At 43.8% G+C, this 20158-nt stretch overlaps 1 protein-coding gene across 1 annotated transcript in view; it reads right to left on the bottom strand.

The window, feature by feature from the left end:
• The window catches only part of LOC106561862 (transient receptor potential cation channel subfamily M member 1), a 116193-nt gene that overhangs the window by 22471 nt on the left and 73564 nt on the right, over window positions 1-20158 (bottom strand). The window contains exons 19-25 of the mRNA XM_082956655.1: window positions 16676-16798; window positions 16423-16551; window positions 15599-15850; window positions 14536-14728; window positions 14294-14314; window positions 14048-14192; window positions 1011-1207 (exon numbers count right to left, since the gene is read on the bottom strand). Of these exons, the coding sequence (XP_082812781.1) occupies window positions 1011-1207; window positions 14048-14192; window positions 14294-14314; window positions 14536-14728; window positions 15599-15850; window positions 16423-16551; window positions 16676-16798 (1060 nt within the window). The remainder of the gene's footprint in view (window positions 1-1010; window positions 1208-14047; window positions 14193-14293; window positions 14315-14535; window positions 14729-15598; window positions 15851-16422; window positions 16552-16675; window positions 16799-20158) is intronic.

The following is a 20158-nucleotide window of genomic DNA, read 5'->3' on the forward strand; positions in this document are numbered from 1 at the left end:
ATTACCTCGACTAACCGGTGTCCCCGCCCATTGACTCTGTACCGGTTCCCCCTGTATATAGCCTCGCTATTGTTATTTTACTGCTGCTGTTTAATTATTTGTTACTTTTATTTTCTACTTATCTATTTTTTTACTTAAAAAACATTTTACTTTTTAACTTCTTAAATAATTGTTGGTTAAGGGCTTGTAAGTAAGCATTTCACTGTAAGGTCTACACCTGTTGTATTCTCCTAAGTGACAAATAACGATTTGATTTGAAATTAGACCAACTTTTATGCCTGTGTGCTTCTAAAAATGTGTGCACAGACCCCAACCAGGCAGTGTGAAGTGTGATGGGCTATATAGGATTCATAGTTTTGACATTGTGTGATTACTTTACCAGCTAGGAAGCAAAACAGCAGAAATACTTTATTTTACTATAAATGTGATCATACTTGACTTTTTATTTTTTTTTGCAAGCGAGAGTAAAATGCTCGCACCGTGGCGCTCTTATGTGGTCTTAACGTGCATAGGGAAATAAACATCTTACACGCCAATATCTACCCACATTTTGCAGGTGGCGGGTGTTCTTTTGAAGTCCTAAACATATTCTATTCTTATTTAAAATAAATGTGACCCAAAAATAACCCCAAAACGATCATTTTAGATTATGTAGAAAAGCAGGAAACAAGCTTTAGATGCCCAAACAATTCTAAGGGAAGACCTTCAGAAGCCCCGCCAGGTTATGTCCACCCCACTTCTAAAACCAAAGTTGCACCCCTGAGCATGACAATGGTTGGCTGGAACAGGCAACTTACTTTGCATTGATGCACTAGCACAACACTATGATGGGGAAAAGTGTTCAGAGTTTGTGCCATCCAGTATGCACTCATCTTTGTAATCCACTTGACTGAAAATATCTACATCACTCTGCACTAAGGACCGTTTGTGGAACTATGCTTTTAGTAAACATCCCTGACTAGGAGTTTTTTCAATGCTACTCTAGTTACTTTAATGAAAAAGACACTCACTGAGTCCTCTGTCCTTCTCGTTCAGATCTCCATCGTTCTTCTTGGTGCAGCGAAAGCTTCTGAACAGGAGGTAGAGGTGGCTGAACACGATGAGGGGCGGAGGGAGGATCGGACGGTCATGGAAGATCATAATCAGCTGATATCTCTGGAACTTCCAGATCTGGTTGGAGATGGCCTTCACCTCCATAAAAGTGTTGCTGTGGGAGAGGAGGTGCAGGTCAGTAGAGAGTTATAGCTGACCCTAGCTAACCTTAATGCTGACCCTAACTGACCCTGGCCCTAACTAAACTTGACCCTGGCCCTAACTAATCCTGGCCCTAACTAATCCTGGCCCTAACTAACACTAACTCTGACCCTAACTCTACCTAACCTTGCAAGGTGGGGGGGAATAAGACAGATGCCTTATTTTAGATACTATTTGAAGAGGCTTTTGACGATGGCCAGAGGCGTGCGACCCACGTGACTAAATAGCGAGCTGTGACTCAGTGGTCTGATAACTCAGGCTTGGAAAAGGGGAAGTTAGCTCAAGTGTTTAGCAACTTTTAGACTGGTTCTCATATGCACGCTATTTGCATGCTCAACGCCCTCGCACGCTTCCTCGTCAATTTGCTATGCCCCGACTAGAGAGGTAAACAAGCCAAGCTAAAGATAGTCTAGCTAACTGAAACTGTGGGAAGAAAAACTCTGATGGACCTTTCTGAAAAAGAGATAGAGACGACACTGCCACATTGTAACGACCAATTTAGGGATTGAATTAAAATAGAAGCAACTTGAAGCATTTCAAGCCTTTGTGTGAGGGGTGGATGTATAGCTAGCTAGTTCTAGTCTTCAAGAAGCTAGGAAAACAGTCAGTGGTGTCCCCGCTAAAGGCTGCAAAGGACAGAGGACCAAATCCGTGAGGCAATAGCTCTGGGTCTCAGAGCGGTAGTTGTGGAGGAAGACAAAAACGCTATATGGGAGGGTGCATGCAACTGTGTCTTCGGAAGTCCAGAGAGCTGGTTGGGGAAGACATTTTACATTTACATTTTAGGCATTTAGCAGATGCTCTTATCCAGAGAGACTTAGTGCATTTATCTTGATAGGATCGGACCCTTTTTTAAAAATGTTTTCCTAAAATGACATACCCAAATCTAACTGCCTGTAACTCAGGACCTGAAGCAAGGATATGCATATTATTGATACCATGGCTTTCCATACCAACCATACCATGGCTTTCACACATTAGATCTGGTAAAAGATATTCCAAAGGAAAAAACATGCGTTTATATTTTTTTATAATCTTCTTTGAAATGCAAGAGAAAGTTCACAAAGTATTATTCCAGTTAAGGGGCAATTTAGATTTTGGTCACTAGATGGCAGCAGTGTATGTGCAAGGTTTTAGACTGATCCAATGAACCATTATATGTATGTTCAAAATGTTGTATCAAGACTGTCCAAATGTGCCTAATTGGTTTATTAATACATTTTCATAACTGTGCACTCTCCTCAAACAATAGCATGGTATTCTTTCACTCTAATAGCTACTGTAAATTGAACAGTGCAGTTAGATGAACAAGAATTTAAGCTTTCTGCCAATATCAGATATGTCTATGTCCTGGGAAATGTTCTTGTTACTTACAACCTCATGCTAATCGCATTAGCCTACATCAGCTCAACCGTCCCGTGGGGGGACACCGATCCCGTAGAGGTTTTAAGATGGCTAGGTGGGACAACCACATGTCATAGCTACTTTATTGAAGAAAAATTAACTTACTATCAGCAGTCAGTGCTAGTAGACAGCGAGAGATGTCTTGGTCTCAGTGCTATACAGTTCTAAAATCATTTGAATCTTTGTGGATGAAGTCCATGTGACCTATCTTCCTAAACCTTGATTTGATTTACCTATGGTACAATGACCTAGAACTGTACTTTGACAGCAACGAATGGCACTGAGATGGATACATGTAATGTCAGAATGGAAATTATGGTGACTGTTGCACCAGTGAATTATTGATTGAAAGTTTTGTATCTGTATAAATGTAACGAGTAAGAAGTGTTTGTTTGCATGAGGTATTTGCATGATCGGCCTATAAAACATTGATTATCCTAAATAAAGTGATATAACTGCATCAGAAATGACGGGGGACAGGCAGCATAAGGGCTGAAAGAGGCACTACAGAAAGTACTTTTACTGGAAGTAAACTATGGGAACCCCACACGTAACATTGTCTTATGCTAGAACTACTACTGTAGCATAGTATTCAAATATATTGTTACCAACTATATATTTATTCTGAATGAGGATGGGAATTACAAGTCTATAGCCTACTTTTTATCACAGTCTGCACTCTAACAATAGTATCTTTCTGTAGGGGTCACAACTCAAAATGAAAACCTGCCTATCAAATGATATTGGCCACATGAGTCGAATACAACAGGTGTAGACTTTACAGTGGAATGCTTACTTATGAGCCCATGGGAAACAGTGTAGTGTTAAAAAGTAAGACAAATATAAAAAATTAACTAGTAAAACATAAAAACATAACATGGCTATACAGAGGAAGTACCAGGTAATAGCATGGCTATATACAAGGAGAACCAGGTAATAGCATGGCTATATACAAGGAGTACCAGGTAATAGCATGGCTATATACAAGGAGTACCAGGTAATAGCATGGCTATATACAAGGAGTACCAGGTAATAGCATGGCTATATACAAGGAGAACCAGGTAATAGCATGGCTATATACAAGGAGAACCAGGTAATAGCATGGCTATATACAAGGAGAACCAGGTAATAGCATGGCTATATACAAGGAGTACCAGGTAATAACATGGCTATATACAAGGAGTACCAGGTAATAGCATGGCTATATACAAGGAGAACCAGGTAATAGCATGGCTATATACAAGGAGAACCAGGTAATAGCATGGCTATATACAAGGAGAACCAGGTAATAGCATGGCTATATACAAGGAGAACCAGGTAATAACATGGCTATATACAAGGAGTACCAGGTAATAGCATGGCTATATACAAGGAGTACCAGGTAATAGCATGGCTATATACAAGGAGTACCAGGTAATAGCATGGCTATATACAAGGAGAACCAGGTAATAGCATGGCTATATACAAGGAGAACCAGGTAATAGCATGGCTATATACAAGGAGAACCAGGTAATAGCATGGCTATATACAAGGAGAACCAGGTAATAGCATGGCTATATACAAGGAGAACCAGGTAATAGCATGGCTATATACAAGGAGAACCAGGTAATAGCATGGCTATATACAAGGAGAACCAGGTAATAGCATGGCTATATACAAGGAGAACCAGGTAATAGCATGGCTATATACAAGGAGAACCAGGTAATAGCATGGCTATATACAAGGAGAACCAGGTAATAGCATGGCTATATACAAGGAGTACCAGGTAATAGCATGGCTATATACAAGGAGAACCAGGTAATAGCATGGCTATATACAAGGAGTACCAGGTAATAGCATGGCTATATACAAGGAGAACCAGGTAATAGCATGGCTATATACAAGGAGAACCAGGTAATAGCATGGCTATATACAAGGAGTACCAGGTAATAGCATGGCTATATACAAGGAGTACCAGGTAATAGCATGGCTATATACAAGGAGTACCAGGTAATAGCATGGCTATATACAAGGAGTACCAGGTAATAGCATGGCTATATACAAGGAGTACCAGGTAATAACATGGCTATACACAAGGAGTACCAGTACTAAGTCAATCTGCAGAGGTACGAGGTAATTGAGGTAATACAGTACGTGGGTAGGGCTATAAAAGACTAGTCAATAAGGATAAACAATAAGCAGAGCAGCGTGTGTGAGTGTGAGTGTGTGGCATCAATATGCGTGTTTGTGTGTGAGCGTATGTACAGTCGTGGCCAAAGGTTTTGAGAATGACACAAATATTAATTTCCACAAAGTTTGCTGCTTCAGTGTCTTTAGATATTTTTGTCAGATGTTACTATGGAATACTGAAGTCTAATTACAAGCATTTCATAAGTGTCAAAGGCTTTTATTGACAATTACATGAAGTTGATGCAAAGAGTCAATATTTGCAGTGTTGACCCTTCTTTTTCAAGACCTCTGCAATCCGCCCTGGCATGCTGTCAATTAACTTCTGGGCCACATCCTGACTGATGGCAGCCCACTCTTGCATAATCAATGCTTGGAGTTTGTCAGAATTTGTGGGGTTTTGTTTGTCCACCCCCCTCTTGAGGATTGACAACAAGTTCTCAATGGGATTAAGTTCTGGGGAGTTTCCAGGCCATGGACCCAAAATATTGGTGTTTTGTTCCCCGAGCCACTTAGTTATCACTTTTGCCTTATGGCAAGGTGCTCCATCATGCTGGAAAAGGCATTGTTCGTCACCAAACTGTTCCTGGATGGTTGGGAGAAGTTGTTCTTGGAGGATGTGTTGGTACCATTCTTTATTCATGGCTGTGTTCTTAGGCAAAATTGTGAGTGAGCCCACTCCCTTGGCTGAGAAGCAACCCCACACATGAATGGTCTCAGGATGCTTTACTGTTGGCATGACACAGGACTGATGGTAGCGCTCACCTTGTCTTCTCCAGACAAGCTTTTTTCCGGATGCCCCAAACAATCGGAAAGGGGATTCATCAGAGAAAAGGACTTTACCTCAGTTCTCAGCAGTCCAATCCCTGTACCTTTTGCAGAATATCAATCTGTCCCTGATGTTTTTCCTGGAGAGAAGTGGCTTCTTTGCTGCCCTTGACACCAGCCCATCGTCCAAAAGTCTTCGCCTCACTGTCGTGCAGATGCACTCACACCTGCCTGCTGCCATTCCTGAGCAAGCTCTGTACTGGTGGTGCCCCGATCCCGCAGCTGAACCAACTTTAGGAGACGGTCCTGGCGCTTGCTGGACTTTCTTGGGCGCCCTGAAGCCTTCTTCACAACAATTGAACTGCTTTCCTTGAAGTTCTTGATGATCCGACAAATGGTTGATTTTAGTTGCAATCTTACTGACAGCAATATCCTTGCCTGTGAAGCCCTTTTTGTGCAAAGCAATGATTACGGCACATGTTTCCTTGCAGGTAACCATGATTGACAGAGGAAGAACAATGATTCCAAGCACCACCCTCCTTTTGAAGCTTCCAGTCTGTTATTTGAACTCAATCAGCATGACAGAGTGATCTCCAGCCTTGTCCTCATCAACACTCACACCTATGTTAACGAGAGAATCACTGACATGTCAGCTGGTCCTTTTGTGGCAGGGCTGAAATGCAGTGGAAATGTTTTTTGGGGATTCAGTTCATTTGCATGGCAAAGAGGGACTTTGCAATTAATTGCAATTCACGGCTGGATAAAAAACGTACCCGATTTAATCTGGTTACTACTCCTGCCCAGTAACTAGAATATGCATATAATTATTGGCTTTGGATAGAAAACACCCTAACGTTTCTAAAACTGTTTGAATGGTGTCTGTGATTATAACAGAACTCATATGGCAGGCAAAAACCTGATAAGATTTCATGCAGGAAGTGGCCTGTCTGACAAGGTGTCATTCTTCTTGTCTCTGTTTATTGAAGAGTGAGGATCTTAGCTGTCCCGTGACACTTCCTACGGCTGCCATAGGCTCTCAGAAGGCGGCAAAACGCTGAATCGTGGCTTTGCAGGCTCTGGCTGAAACAAAGTAGCGCGTTTGGGTAGTGGCTGGTTACAGTACTGTGAGACTCAGGCTCGTGCCCGCGTCGACCGAAAGCTTTGTTTTCTTTCCTCTGTTTAGCTAAATGGACATTCCTGGTCGGAATATTAACGCTTTTTTTACGAGAAAAATTGCATAAAAATGGATTTTAAACGGCGGTTGACATGCTTCGAAGCACGGTAATGGAATATTTAGATTTTTTTTGTCACGAATTGCGCCATGCGCACGACCCTGATTTACCATTTCGGATAGTGTCTGGGACGCACGAACAAAACGCCGCTATTCGGATATAACGATGGATTATTTTGGACCAAACCAACATTTGTTATTGAAGTAGCAGTCCTGGGAGTGCATTCTGACGAAGACAACAAAAGGTAATCAAACTTTTATAATAGTAAATCTGATATTGGTGAGTGCTAAACTTGCCGGGTGTCTAAATAGCTAGCCCGTGATGGCAGGGCTATGTACTTAGAATATTGCAAAATGTGCTTTCACCAAAAAGCTATTTTAAAATCGGACATATCGAGTGCATAGAGGAGTTCTGTATCTATAATTTTTATATTAATTGTTATGCTTTTTGTGAACGTTTATCGTGAGTAATTTAGTAAATTGTTAGCAAATTCCCCGGAAGTTTGCGGGGGGAAGGCTAGTTCTGAACGTCACATGCTAATGTAAAAAGCTGTTTTTTGATATAAATATGAACTTGATTGAACAAAACATGCATGTATTGTATAACATAATGTCCTAGGTGTGTCATCTGATGAAGATCATCAAAGGTTAGTGCTGCATTTAGCTGATTTCTGGGTTTTTGTGACATTATATGCTAGCTTGAAAAATGGGTGTCTGATTATTTCTGGCTTGGTACTCTGCTGACATAATCTAATGTTTTGCTTTCGCTGTAAAGCCTTTTTGAAATCGGACAGTGTGGTTAGATAAAGGAGAGTCTTGTCTTTAAAATGCTGTGAAATAGTTATATGTTTGAAAAATTGAAGTTTTTGTATTTTTGAGGAATTTGTAATTCGCGCCACGCCTGTCATTGGATATTGGAGCAGGTGTTCCGCTAGCGGAACGTCTAGATGTAAGAGGTTAAGTGTTCCCTTTATTTTTTTGAGCAGTGTATATAGGCCCTGGATGGCAGGAAGCTTGGCCCCAGTGATGTACTGGGCCATTCACACTACCCTCTGTAGCGCCTTACGGTCAGATGCCGTGCAGTTGCCATACCAGGCGGTGATGCAACCGGTCAGGATGTGCTCGATGGTGCAGCTGTAGAACCTTTTGAGGATCTGGGGACCCATGTCAAATCTGTTTAGTCTCCTGAGGGGTGAAAAGGTTTTGTCGTGCCCTCTTCACGACTGTCTTGGTATGTTTGGACCATGATAGTTTGGTGGTGATGTGGACACCAAGGAACTGGAAACTCCCAACCCGCTCCACTACAGCCCCGTCGATCTTAATGGGGGCCTGTTTGGCCCACCTATTCCTGTAGTCCACGATCAGCTCCTTAGTCTTGCTCACATTGAGGGAGAGGGTGTTGTCCTGGCACCACACTGACAGTTCTCTGACCTTCCTATAGGCTGTCTCATCGTTGTCGGTGATCAGGCATACCACTATTGTCATCGGCAAACGTAATGATGGTGTTGGAGTCGTGTTTGGCCATTTAGTTGTGGGTGAACAGGGAATACAGGAGTGGACCAAGTACACACCCCTGAGGGGCCTCAGTGTTGAGGATCAGCGTGGCAGACGTGTTGTTGCCTACTCTTACCACCTGGGGGCAGCCCGTCAGGAAGTCCAGGATCAAGTTGCAGAGGGAGGTGTTAAGTCCCAGAGTCCTTAGCTTAGTGATGAGCTTCATGGGCACTATGGTGTTGAACGCTGAGCTGTAGTGAATGAACAGCATTCTCACATAGGTGTTCCTTTTTTCCAGGTGAGAGAGGGCAGTGTGGAGTGCGATTGAGATTGCGTCATCTGTGGATCTGTTGGGGAGGTATGCGAATTGGAGTGGGTCTAGGTAGTCAGGGAGGATTTTAAAAATATATTTATTTCACCAGGTAGGCTAGTTGAGAACAAGTTCTCATCTACAACTGCGACCTGGCCAAGATGAAGCAAAGCAGTTTGACACATACAACAACACAGAGTTACACATGGAATAAACAAACATACAGTATGTGCAAATGAGGTAAGATTAGGGAGGTAAGGAAATAAATAGGCCATGGTGGCAAAGTAATTACAATATAGCAAATAAACACTGGAATGGTAGATGTGCAGAAGATGAATGTGCAAGTAGAGATACTGGGGTGCAAAGACACAAGATAAATAAATAAATACACTATGGGGATGAGGTAGTTGGATGGGCTATGTACAGGTGCAGCGATCTGAGCTGCTCTGACAGCTGGTGCTTAAAGCTAGTGAGGGATATATGAGTCTCCAGCTTCAGTGATTTTTGCAGTTAGTTCCAGTCATTGGCAGCAGAGAACTGGAAGGAAAGGTGGCCAAAGGAGGAATTGGCTTTGGGGGTGACCAGTAAGATATACCTGCTGGAGTGTGGGCTATGGGTGGGTGCTGCTATGGTGACCAGTGAGCTGAGATAAGGTGGGGATTTACCTAGCAAAGACTTGTAGGTGACCTGGAGCCAGTGGGTTTGGTGACGAGTATGAAGTGAGGGCCAGCCAACGATGGCGTGCAGGTCGCAGTGGTGGGTAGTATATGGTGCTTTGGTGACAAAACAGATGGCACTGTGATAGACTGCATCCAATTTGTTGAGTAGAGTGTTTGAGGCTATTTTGTAAATGACATCACCGAAGTTGAGGTTCGGTAGAATCGTCAATTTTGCGATGGTATGTTTGGCAGCATGAGTGAAGGATGCTTTGTTGCAAAATAGGAAGCCGATTCTAGACTTAATTTTGGATTGGAGATGCTTAATGTGAGTCTGGAAGGAGAGTTTACAGTCTAACCAGAAACCTAGGTATTTGTAGTTGTCCACATATTCTAAGTCAGAAACGTCCAGAGTAGTAATTCTGGACGGACGGGCAGCTGCAGGCAGCGATCGGTTGAAGAGCATGCATTTAGTTTTACTTGCATTTAAGAGTAGTTGGAGGCCACGGAAGGAGAGTTGTTTGGCATTGAAGCTCGTCTGGAGGTTAGTTAACAGTGTCCAAAGAAGGGCCAGATGTATACAGAATGGTGTCGCCTGCGTAGAGGTGGATCAGAGAAACACCAGCAGCAAGAGCGACATCATTGATATATACAGAGAAGAGAGTTGGCCTGTGAATTGAACACTGTGGCACCCCCATAGAGACTGCCAGAGGTCCGGACAACAGGCTCTCCGATTTGACACACTGAACTCTATCAGAGAAGTAGGTGGTGAACCAGGCGAGGCAATCATTTGAGAAACCAAGGCTGTTGTCTGCCAATAAGAATGTGGTGATTGACAGAGTCGAAAGCCTTGGCCAGGTCAATGAATACGGCTGCACAGTATTGTCTTTTATCGATGGCGGTTGTGATATCGTTTAGGACCTTTAGCGTGGCAGAGGTGCACCCATGACCAGCTCTGAAACCAGATTGCGAAGCGGAGAAGGTATGGTGGGATTCGAAATGGTCAGTAATCTGTTTTGTTAACTTGGCTCTCGAAGACCTTAGAAAGGCAAGGTAGGATGGATATAGGTCTGTAGCTGTTGATGTGAGCCATGCCCAGCCTTTCAAAGCACTTCATGGCTAACGATGTGAGTGCCACGGCTTGGTAATCATTTAGACAGTCCCTGTGCCCAAGGAAGCGAAGGTAACTTATGGTGGTCTGCTTAATACATATAGGCATTACAGACTCGGTCAGGGAGAGTTTGAAAATGTCATTGAAGACACTTGACAGTTGGTCTGCGCAAGCTTTGAGCACACGTCCTGGTAATCCGTCTGGCCCAGCGGCTTTGTGATTGTTGACCTGTTTAAAAGTTTTGCTCACATTGGCTACCGAGAGCATTATTACAGTCAACCAGAACAGCTGGTGCTCTCATGCACACTTCAGTATTGCTTGCCTCGAAGCGAGCATAAAAGGCATTTAGCTCTTGTATGTAGATCAGTGACACAAAATCTACATTTTAGATTAAGGCTGTAACATAACAAAATGTGGAAAAAGTCAAGGGATGTGAATACTTTCTGAAGGAGCTGTAGGTATGTATTCAACTTGATGCAGCTAAAGAAAGGATTATTTCTCTTCATGAAGAAAATAAAAAATAATAATGGGACCTTCCTGGACTAGGATCAATTTACACAACTGCACCCCTCTAATAGCTTGAACCAGAAAATGGCTGCTCATTGATCGACTCCAGGTGAGCGTAAATGGATGAGTGTCGGAACCAGAAAGAGGGAGAAAAATCTTTCTTGGCGTGCCTGCGTTCTTCACCCGCATCCGGACTTAAGACTTTCAAATCACTTTGAGCCCCTGTACCAGCTGTCTTCTACTGGGGCTTAGATGTTCCCTCCATGGCTGAGGATGCCTCTCCAGCTACCTTGCCTTGTCCTAGTCAATCAACTGCCTGGGCACAGCCTGGACCACTGCGGCCCCCCTCCTCTGGGGTGTGCTCTCTGACTCATAGCTCTGTCCCCTTGGCTGTTGTGGCCTGCACACTGCTGGGCCGTGCTTTCTGGATCAGAGCTCTGTCCCCTTGGCTGTTGTGGCCTGCACACTGCCGACGTCTCAGCAGCCCTTTTCTCAGGTGAGTTCTATTGCACTGGCCTTGCTTCAAGACAAGGCAGAAGACGGTTCATTCTGGCAATTGTGATAGGGAGTTGGTGAGGCATATATCTGTATCTGGGGCATAAACTTTGTTTTGCTGGGGCAAAATTTCAAGATATCACCAGGTTGCTTTCCGAGGTTGTGAGTCAGTCACCAGGGGCTGATACTGTCATGATTCATGTTGGGTCGAAATGCATTATGAAGGGCAGCTTCATTCTCTTCCAACGCCCCTGGCATAATGCACATTTGCTGAAGCATTATGACAACACAGCGCCACAATGGTAGGGATTAGCTGAGCTGGGCTTGGGTCATTGATACGTCATTGTCTCAACACAGCCTTATAATGCTATGAAAGGATCCAGGAACCCACATGATTTGGGTGGATCCCATCCTCCATATAATACGAGCTTTGTTTCCAGAAGGTATCAAAATTGTCAATAAATGTTAAACCCACAAAGCTGCAATCGTCTCGTAACCGGTTATGGAGGGCTGAAAGTATGCTGAACCGTTCAATGCCACGATTTAGGGAGAGCAGAGAGCCAGATATTATGGGGCGTTTGTTGGTGTCAAGTAGTGACCCAATCAATTCTTTAAAATCCATCTTCAGTTGTTCTGAGCTGCCCTTCATAATGTATTTTGACCCCACATGAACCATGACAGTATCAGCCCCCAGTGACTGATGCACAGCCTCAGGAAGCAACCTGGTGATATCCTGAACTTTGACCCAACGTAAACCATGACAGTATCAGCCCCCGGTGAATGACTCATAGCTTCGGGAAGCAGCCTGGTGATATCCTGAACCTTTGCCAGAGGAAAACACAAAGTCTTTGCCCCAGGTACAGATATGCCTCACCATCGAACTCCCTATCATGTCTCGAAGCTGATTGCGATGCCAGAGCCACAGAACTCGAATGAGAAGAGGGCTGCTGAGACGCCGGCCGCATTGTTGTATCTGTGTCTCTATAAAGGATTCCCCCACTCCCTTCGAACTCTGTGCAACAAGAGGTGCAAAAACTCTAGATCCCCTTTACTCCACACACAGAGACGCATACAAAGCTCTCCCTCGCCCTCCATTTGGCAAATCTGACCATAACTGCCTCCTCCTGATTCCTGCTTACAAGCAAAAACTAAAGCAGGAAGTACCAGTGACTCGCTCAATATGGAAGAAACAAAAACCAAAGTATCAGAGCGTCAATACAGCACCAAGATCGAATCCTACTACACCGGCTCAGACGCTTGCGGATGTGGCAGGGCTTGCAAACTATCACGTATTACAAGGGGAATCCCAGCCACAGGCTTCCCAGTGACACGAGCTTACCAAACAAGCTAAATGCCTTCTATACTCACTTTAAGGAAACAGTGAAGCAACACTGAACCATGAGTGAGAGCACCTGCTATTCCGGATGACTGTGTGATCACCCTCTTTGTAGCCGATGTGAGTGAGACCTTTAAAAAGGTGAAGATTTAATTAACTTTATATTTTATTATTATTCGTGTCTTTATTAGACAAACATTCACAAAACCAAAGTGTCAGTAGTTAGCTAGAATGCATGGGTAATTCACGTCATTGCCCTACTATTTAAACAGAGGACATCCAAGGAGGAAAATGTGTAACTTCAGTGCAGTAAGGAAATGTGCAATCTATAATTAGCTAACTAGTTCATTTATAACTAAAACATACATTTTATTAGCTAGCCAATTTCAGTTGTTACCAAGCAAGCTAAAGTTATTAGCTGGCTGGCTTTCTATGGGCTTAACAATGCTAGCTAACATTAGCTATGCTAGCTAACATTGGTTCCTACTTGCTAGTCAAAGGACGGTAACGTTTAACAGGTTGCAGTTGTCTAATGTCACTCGTTTTAGTGTAGACAGCTTTTTATAACGTTTTGAAAATGATGATTTATGCACCCTATTCATGGCCTTAGCAACAAACGATGTCCAAACTTAGAAGGTTTGCTTTAGCTAGCAAGCTACTGTGTGTTTGCTTATCCCGGAAGGGCTGACTGGAAGGGCTGGGGCGGTCCTATGTAAAATAATAGATCATGATTCATTAAATTCAAAACGGGGCTATCCAACCAGCGTAGGGTGTAGCCTTGAAGTCTGAGGCCACAGCCCCTTCAATATCGATGCTTCATGCCAACACATCAAAGCAGCCTTTCCAGACTCTCAAGTGAGAAAGACTGGTGTCAGCCAGACTAGGGACTCTGCTGTTCTAGCACCAAGGGAAGCAGGTTCCACCATTTGGGTGCCAGGACAGAGAAGAGTTTTGACTGGGTTGACTAGCTAACCAACTAACCTCCTCCAAACAAAGATAGGTGTATATGTGGCAATCTCATGAGTTTTCTAAAGACAAAGTTATCTGTAGGTGTGGTGTAGTTGTGGCCATCTCATGAGAGTTTCCTAAAGACGAAGTTATCTGTAGGGCGTGAGTTTCTGCTGTTGCTTTCATGGAAGAAACAAGCCTACATCCCTGAGGCCAGACACAGTAAGTACTAATAACTTGTGTTCAACTTTTGTACTAATCTCGGAACCCAGATTCAAATATTGCCTGCGCCAGCTAGCTAGCTCTGTCACAAGAGACTAGTTGTCAACATGACAATGTAAAAATGTTCCTGTTTTTGTCAACTTACTTGAAGACAGCGATCAACAGGTTGACCAGCAGGATGTTGGCCACCAGTAGATAACAGGCCATGATGGCCGGGGTCAGCCAGGCTCCAGGGATACACGGAGGCAACTTCTTACCATCCTCATCATACAGGTTCTCACCACACGGCGCTGGGGGGTTAGCGGAAGAAGAACAAGACTGCTTTAGTATTCAAAATAACACTCTCCACATTGCCACTTTGAAAATATAAAACTTACTGAAGAATACTCACGGTTGATTTCCATTGCATAGACTTGAAGCAGTTCCAAAAATAAAAATGAAAAGGCATGAATACAAAGACAACATCATACTTCTGTCATGGTCAAGACCAGGTGCACGTGAAGTCAAAGACTGTCCTGTGCTGCTGGGAGACCAGGTGAAGTCAAAGACACATTATGGATAAATATAGGACAGATCAAAACATGGACAAACAGGACTGATCATCCGCCCGTGAAACAGGAAACAGAATCTTACTATAAATCTGAGTCTTACGGTCGATCGAGTCAGCAAACACCTCTCCATAGATCATCCAGTAGGGCATGTAGAAGATGTTCCTGGCCAAACGCCATGTTGGCTCCTCATCAGGGTGCAAGATGGCCTGCCGCGACACCCCGAAACTCATCAACACCACCAACATGATTATCACGAAGTACAGCATGTCGATCATCTGCAGAACATAGAACACAACATATTAACCATTCTAATATAGAACACGGAACACAGCATGTCAGTCATTCTAATATAGAACATAGAGCAGGGCATGTTAATAATTCTAATATAGAACATAGAACACAACATATTAACCATTCTAATATAGAACACGGAACACAGCATGTTAATCATTATAATATGGAACATAGAATGTCAGTCATCCGGAATAAATTATTTGTAATTAAGCCAATGGGATGCCATTATTTCCATTCTTCTACCATTCCAGTGTTTTACTTGCTATATTGTATTTACTTCGCCACCATGGCATTTTTTGCCTTTACCTCCCTTATCTCACCTCATTTGCTCACATTTGTATATAGACTTATTTTTCTACTGTATTATTTATTGACTGTATATTTGTTTTACTCCATGTGTAACTCTGTTTTTGTATGTGTCGAACTGCTTTGCTTTATCTTGGCCAGGTCGCAATTGTAAATGAGAACTTGTTCTCAACTTGCCTACCTGGTTAAATAAAGGTGAAATAAATACATAAATAAAACATTTGGAGTAATACTGTCCTCCCCTTCCTCCTCTGGTATCTTCAGAGGTAGAAGGCCTCAAGACAAGCAGACTGAGTATCTTCTGTATGGTGGGCTAACCCCCTGTAACCTATGCTGTATTACGCGATACTTTTTGATTGGGGAATATTAGTGATGAACGATGAGGAGAAAGCAGCTGAATGAAGTTATAGAACCACCATAGTAATAATCCTTCAGGATTTATTGTGGATTTATCCTCTATAATATTTAATGTATGATATGTTGTCTCTGGAGCAGCCTACTAACTTTGAATTATCAAACAAAAATCAATCAATCAACGAAGTTACCATTTTCCCAATCATCATGACATAGGGTCCCAGGTACTTGTTGACCCCGAAGATGTCGAGCACCCTGATGTACCAGAAGATGATGTCTATGCAGTAGATTACACGTCCTATGCCCAGGAGGGGTTCGTTCTGCAGCCTCAGCAGAAGGCCAACCAGGAAGGTGGAGATGGCTGCCAGGTCAGTGATGTTCCAGACCTCTTGCAGCCATACGTTGATCTTCTGCTTCAGCTTCCCAGGCTCTGACATTAGGATCTATGGGTCAAGGTCAAAGTTAGTAACCCAGGCTCTGACATTAGGATCTATGGATCAAGGTCAAAGTTAGTAATCCCAGCTCTGACGTCAGGATCTATGGGTCAAGGTCAAAGTTAGTAATCCCAGCTCTGACACAGGACCTTTGGGTCAAGGTCAAAGTTAGTAATCCCAGCTCTGACGTCAGGATCTATGGGTCAAGGTCAAAGTTAGTAACCCAGGCTCTGACATCAGGATCTATGGGTTAAGGTCAAAGTTAGTAAGTAAGCCTTGTCCGAGCCAGAACCGAGCATGGGGTAGGATGTCCTATTTCTGTAGCGAAGCATCTTGATGTACACTACACTCTGTCTGACATCGGGGTCTGTGAAGGAAGTACAAAGCATCACTCAATGCTCACATACAGTACAGCTGCATCTGAAATAGCCTATTACCTATAATGTGTTTATATAGGAGGTAAGATGCTACATAGTGCACTATAGATGCAATATTGTTGGGAATATTTTATTTTCAGCTGAGAATGAATTCCCCAAGCTTAGTTGAACTTGACGTTGAACTTAAACTTGTTACTAATTTACCTGTCTGACTTTCTCGAAGCCGAGCGTTAGGATGTAGGCGATGACGGTCCACTCCTGGATGGACGGCCATCGCTCCATCTTCACCAGGATTATGTAGTTATACAGCATCAGGTAGCCCAGGTAGGAGATCTAACAGAGAAATAGATACACAACATAGTGCTAGACATCAGGTAGCCCAGGTAGGAGACCTGTTCAGTATTCCATTAGGATCAGGTAGGTCTGTTTAGTATTTTATTACTGTAGTGATACTTACGGTGTTGAACCAGAACTTGGTGAACGGGGCATCATAGAACTCATAGATCCTCCGTCCAATAGGCTTCCTCCGGACATTACTGCTGCCCTCCTCTTCGTCTCCCTTCCTTGACACAACGTCATCCTGAAACAATAATTTGATCAATCAACCAATCAATACAAAATAACACCAGGACTTACTGGTACTAGGGGCCTATCTGTTACCCTGTTACTAAGGCCTACCTGTTACCCTGTTACTAAGGGCCTACCTGTTACTATCAACATATCTGTTACACTGTTACTAGGGGCCTATATGTTACACTGTTACTATGGGCCTATCCATTAGCCTGTTACTATCAGCCTATCTGTTAGGCCTCGAATAACAGTTTAACTGATAAACTGTTATTTGGTGGCCTATCAGTTCCCCTATTATTATCGGCCTACCTGTTACCCTGTTACTAAGGGCCTACCTGTTACCCTGTTACTAAGGGCCTACCTGTTACCCTGTTACTAAGGGCCTACCTGTTACCCTGTTACTAAGGGCCTACCTGTTACCCTGTTACTAAGGGCCTACCTGTTACCCTGTTACTAAGGGCCTACCTGTTACCCTGTTACTAAGGGCCTACCTGTTACCCTGTTACTAAGGGCCTACCTGTTACCCTGTTACTAAGGGCCTACCTGTTACCCTGTTACTAAGGGCCTACCTGTTACCCTGTTACTAAGGGCCTACCTGTTACCCTGTTACTATCAAATCAAATTTTATTGGTCGCATACACATGGTTAGCTGATGTTAATGCGAGTGTAGCGAAATGCTTGTGGTTCTAGTTCCGACCGTGCAGTAATATGTAACAAGTAATCTAACAATTTCACAACAACTACCTTATACACACAAGTGTAAAGGAATGATTAAGAATATGTACACATAAATACATGGAACGGCATAGGCAAGATGCAGTAGATGGTATACAGTACAGTGTATACATATGAGATGAGTAATGTAGGGTATGTAAACATTATATAAAGTGGCATTGTTTAAGTGACTAGAGAACTTTATTACATCCAATTATTTAATTACTAAAGTGGCTAGAGATTGAGTGTGTATGTTGGCAGAAGCCACCCAATGTTAGTGATGGCTGTTTAACAGTCTGATGGCCTTGAGATAGAAGCTGTTTTTCAGTCTCTTGGTCCCAGTTTTGATGCACCTGTACTGACCTCGCCTTCTGGATGATAGCGGGGTGAACAGGCAGTGGCTCGGGTGGTTGTTGACAGGTAGTTTGCCCCCGGTGATGCGTTGTGCAGACCTCACTACCATCTGGAAAGCCGTACGGTTGTGGGCGGAGCAGTTGCCATACCAGGCGGTGATACAGCCCGACAGGATGCTCTGTAAAAGTTTGAGTGTTTTTGGTGACAAGCCAAATTTCTTCAGCCTCCTGAGGTTGAAGAGGCGCTGTTGCACCTTCTTCACCATGCTGTCTGTGTGGGTGGACCAATTCAGTTTGTCCGTGATGTGTACGTCGAGGAACTTAACTTTCCACCTTCTCCACTACTGTCCCGTCGATGTGAATAGGAGTGTGCTCCCTCTGCTGTTTCCAGAAGTCCACGATCATCTCCTTTGTTTTGTTGACACTGAGTGCAAGGTTATTTTCCTGACACCACACTCCGAGGGCCCTCACCTCCTCCCTGTAGGCCGTCTCGTTGTTGTTGGTAATCAAGCCCACCACTGTAGTGTCGTCTGCAAACGTGATGATTGAGTTGGAGGTGTGCATGGCCATGGGTGAACAGGGAGTACAGGAGAGGGCTGAGAACACACCCTTGTGGGGCCCCAGTGTTGAGGATCAGCGGGGTGGAGATGTTGTTTCCTACCTTCACCACCTGGGGGCGGCCTGTCAAAGTCCAGGACCCAGTTGCACAGGGCGGGGTCGAGACACAGGGTCTCGAGCTTAATGATGAGTTTGGAAGGGTACTATGGTGTTAAATGCTGAGCTGTAATTGATGAACAGCATTCTTACATAGGTATTCCTCTTGTCCAGATGGGTTAGGGCGGTGTGCAGTGTGGTTGCGATTGCGTCGTCTGTCGACCTATTGGGGCGGTAAGCAAATTGGAGTGGGTCTAGGGTGTCAGGTAGGGTGGAGGTGATATGATCCTTGACTACTTTCTCAAAGCACTTCATGATGACGGAAGTGAGTGCTACGGGGCGATAGTCGTTTAGCTCAGTTACCTTAGCTTTCTTGGGAACAGGAACAATGGTGGCCCTCTTGAAGCATGTGGGAACAGCAGACTGGGATAGGGATTAATTGAATATGTCTGTAAACACACCAGCCAGCTAGGATGCGGCTAGGGATGCCGTCTGGGCCGGCAGCCTTGCGAGGGTTAACACAATTAAATGTTTTACTCACATTGGCTGCGGTGAAGGAGAGCCCTCAGGTTTTGGTAGCGAGCCGTGTCAGTGGCACTGTATTGTCCTCAAAGCAAGCAAAGAAGTTGTTTAGTTTGTCTGGGAGCAAGGCATCTCTGTCCGCGACGGGGCTGGTTTTGTTTTTGTAGTCCGTGATTGACTGTAGACCCTGCCACATATGTCTCGTGTCTGGGCCGTTGAATTGCGACTCTACTTTGTCGCTATACTGACGCTTAGCTTGTTTGATTGCCTTGCGGAGGGTATAGCTACACTGTTTGTATTCGGTTATGTTTCCGGTCACCTTGCCATGATTAAAAGCAGTGGTACGCACTTTCAGTTTTGCGCGAATGATGCCATCAATCCACGGTTTCTGGTTGGGGAATGTTTTTTTTGTACCAGTATTTTTATTGAAGTTTTTAATGGTCACCGTGGGTACCACATCACCAATGCACTTGGTAATAAACTTGCTCACCGAATCAGCGTATTCATCAATGTTATTGTCTGAGCCAATCTGGAACATATCCCAATCCACTTGATCGAAGCAATCTTGAAGCGTGGAATCGGATTGGTCGGACCAGTGTTGATCAGAGCTGAGCACGGGCGCTTCTTTTTTTTAGTTTCTGTCTATAGGCGGGGAGGAACAAAATGGGGTCATGGTCAGATTTGCCGAAAGGAGGGCGAGGAAGGGCTTTGTATGTATCGCGGAAATTAGAGTAGCAATAATCCAGGGTGTTGCCAGCCCGGGTCGCGCATTCGATATGCTGATAAAATTTAGGGAGCCTTGTTTTCAGATTAGCCTTGTTAAAATCCCCAGCTACAATAAATGCAGCCTCAGGATATGTGGTTTCCAGTTTACATAGAGTCCAATGAAGTTCTTTCAGGGCCGTCGATGTGTCTGCTTGGGGGGGATATACACGGCTGTGATTATAATCGAAGAGAATTCTCTTGGTAGATAATGCGGTCGGCATTTGATTGTAAGGAATTCTAAGTCAGGTGAACAAAAGGACTTGCGTTCCTGTATGTTGTTATGATCACACCACATCTCGTTAATCATAAGGCTATCACCGTCCCGCCCTTCTTCTTACCAGAGAGATGTTTGTTTCTGTCGG

This window comes from Salmo salar, chromosome 10, assembly GCF_965601325.2.
Source record: "Salmo salar chromosome 10, fSalSal1, whole genome shotgun sequence".
In the NCBI taxonomy this organism is placed as follows: Eukaryota; Metazoa; Chordata; class Actinopteri; order Salmoniformes; family Salmonidae; genus Salmo; species Salmo salar.